Source organism: Microtus ochrogaster, unplaced genomic scaffold (assembly GCF_000317375.1).
Source record: "Microtus ochrogaster isolate Prairie Vole_2 unplaced genomic scaffold, MicOch1.0 UNK51, whole genome shotgun sequence".
NCBI lineage: Eukaryota > Metazoa > Chordata > Mammalia > Rodentia > Cricetidae > Microtus > Microtus ochrogaster.
The window spans coordinates 2,616,845-2,618,887 of record NW_004949149.1 but is presented as its reverse complement, the minus strand read 5'-3'; the positions used below and the strand labels follow the sequence as shown (position 1 = coordinate 2,618,887).

Here is a 2,043-nt window from a genome sequence, read left to right as displayed (position 1 = left end):
ATGTCATAGTGGCCATCTGACTACTTCTTTGATTGTTTAGATACAAGATCACACATGGTGGCATAGGCTAATCTACAACTTGCTATAGAGAGCAGGCTGTCATCAAACTCAATGAGATTCTCTTGGTTTACCCTGAGAGTTGGGACTACAGGTATATACCACCACACAGGACTAAGATTGGGTTTTAAAAATACTTTTAAAAACTATTTTTTAATATTTAGTTTTGTGTGAGTTTTGCCTGCATGTGTATATACAAGTAGAGTATCTGTAGATACCAGAAGAGGGCATTAGAATCACCTGGATCTGAAACTGCAGAGGGTTGTGACCGCTAACTTTGTTGGTGTTGGGAACTCAACCCAGATCCTCCAAAACAATAACAAGGGCTCTTATCTGCTGAGCCAGCTTTCCAGGCCTGTTTTTGTAAATCTTACAAAAGCTAAACAGATGTGTTTTAAAAAAATTTCAGGGGCTGGAGAGACAGCTCAGTGGTTAAGAGTTTCCAGAGGTCCTGAGTTCAATTCCCAGCAATCACATGGTGGCTCACAGCTATCTGTAATGAGATCTGTTGCCCTCTTCTGGCCTGCAGGCATACATGGAGACTGAATGTTGTATACATAATAAATAAATAAATAAATCTTTAAAAAAAATTTTATGTGTGTGTGTATGAGAGAAAGAAAGAGAGAGAGAGAGAGAGAGAGAGAGAGAGAGAGAGAGAGACTGAGACTGTGCAAGTATGTGCATGTGTCACAGAGGTCAGAAGAGGGCTTCGGGTCCCTTGAACTAGGGTGACATGAGGTTGTGAGTCACCATACATGGCTGCTGGGGACAAACTACGGTCCTCTGGATATGCAGCAACCTCTTAACTGCTGAGCCTCTCTCCAGCCCAAGGACATCTGCCTAGTTCAGACTGGCCTTGAACGGGTGGTCCTGCCTCAGTTTCCCAAGGGCTGGGACCACTAAGTCTGGCACTGTCTTCACATTACTGTAAAAAACTCCCTTAAACAACAGTTTTATTGGCATTTATAAAGAAAGAATATTTAAGAGCATGCAATACTTACCAGAATGAGAGAAAAACTACCAGTTTGACACAAAGAAATTTGCCAAAAGGTTGTATAGGGCTGAGCTCTTCTTTCAGCACATTGTAAAACAGCCAGAGGCAGTACACGGCAAACTAGAAACAAAAGCAACATTCATCATTCTGCAGTAGGAAGACAGGGACTGACGATTAAAGCTGAAACCAGAGCCTGCTCTACAGGAACATTCCAGGTGGAACTTGAGGCTGATTAGTCAATGTTTTAGTGCTTTTCATACGTTACTGCAGAGGTATACATGTGAAATTTCTCAAGACATATGTACCATTTTTCTGAATGTGTTTCTAAGTATACACATACTGTAACTCAAGCAATAAACAAATGACATGAACAGAAGAAAAGATTTCCTTCAGTCAAAAGGGAAACATATCTATCTGTTAAGCTTTTAAACACAAATTACCATCACTTTTATAAAAACTCAATTATTATTATTATTATTATTATTATTATTATTATTATTATTATTATTATTATTATTATCTAGTCTCTTGTGTAACATTTACACAACAAACACACGGTTTATAAATCAACACATTAAATAAGTACAGTTTCAATAAAATTGTGACCATGAAATTTACATCATACAAATTTCCTTGAGAGCAGTCTGTTAGTCCAGCTGGCCTTACTTCTTAGAATACATGTTCATGACATCAGAGTGAGTTCTAAAAACCAACCAGGACTTCAACAGCAAGAAGCATCTCTGAAAGTGTACTTTCCCCATTAAAATGATAAGACACTTTATGCTCATTTAAACTACTCCAGGACAGGAAAGCAGTAAGGATCCTTCTTCAGATTCTTGCAGTGGAGTCAGGGCCAAGCAAGGTGCATGTTCTACACTCACAGGCCCTGGGTTCTAGCTCTAGTACTGTTAAAAAAAAACAATAAAAGAAATTGAAGGCCTAGCGGTGGTGGCACACACCTTTAATACCAGCATTCAGGAGGCAGAGGCAGG

At 39.2% G+C, this 2,043-nt stretch overlaps 1 protein-coding gene across 1 annotated transcript in view; it reads right to left on the bottom strand.

The window, feature by feature from the left end:
• The window catches only part of Tmem184c (transmembrane protein 184C), a 15,483-nt gene that overhangs the window by 3,760 nt on the left and 9,680 nt on the right, over positions 1-2,043 (bottom strand). Inside the window, exon 7 of the mRNA XM_013354609.2 lies at positions 1,059-1,171. Within this exon, the coding sequence (XP_013210063.2) occupies positions 1,059-1,171 (113 nt within the window). The remainder of the gene's footprint in view (positions 1-1,058; positions 1,172-2,043) is intronic.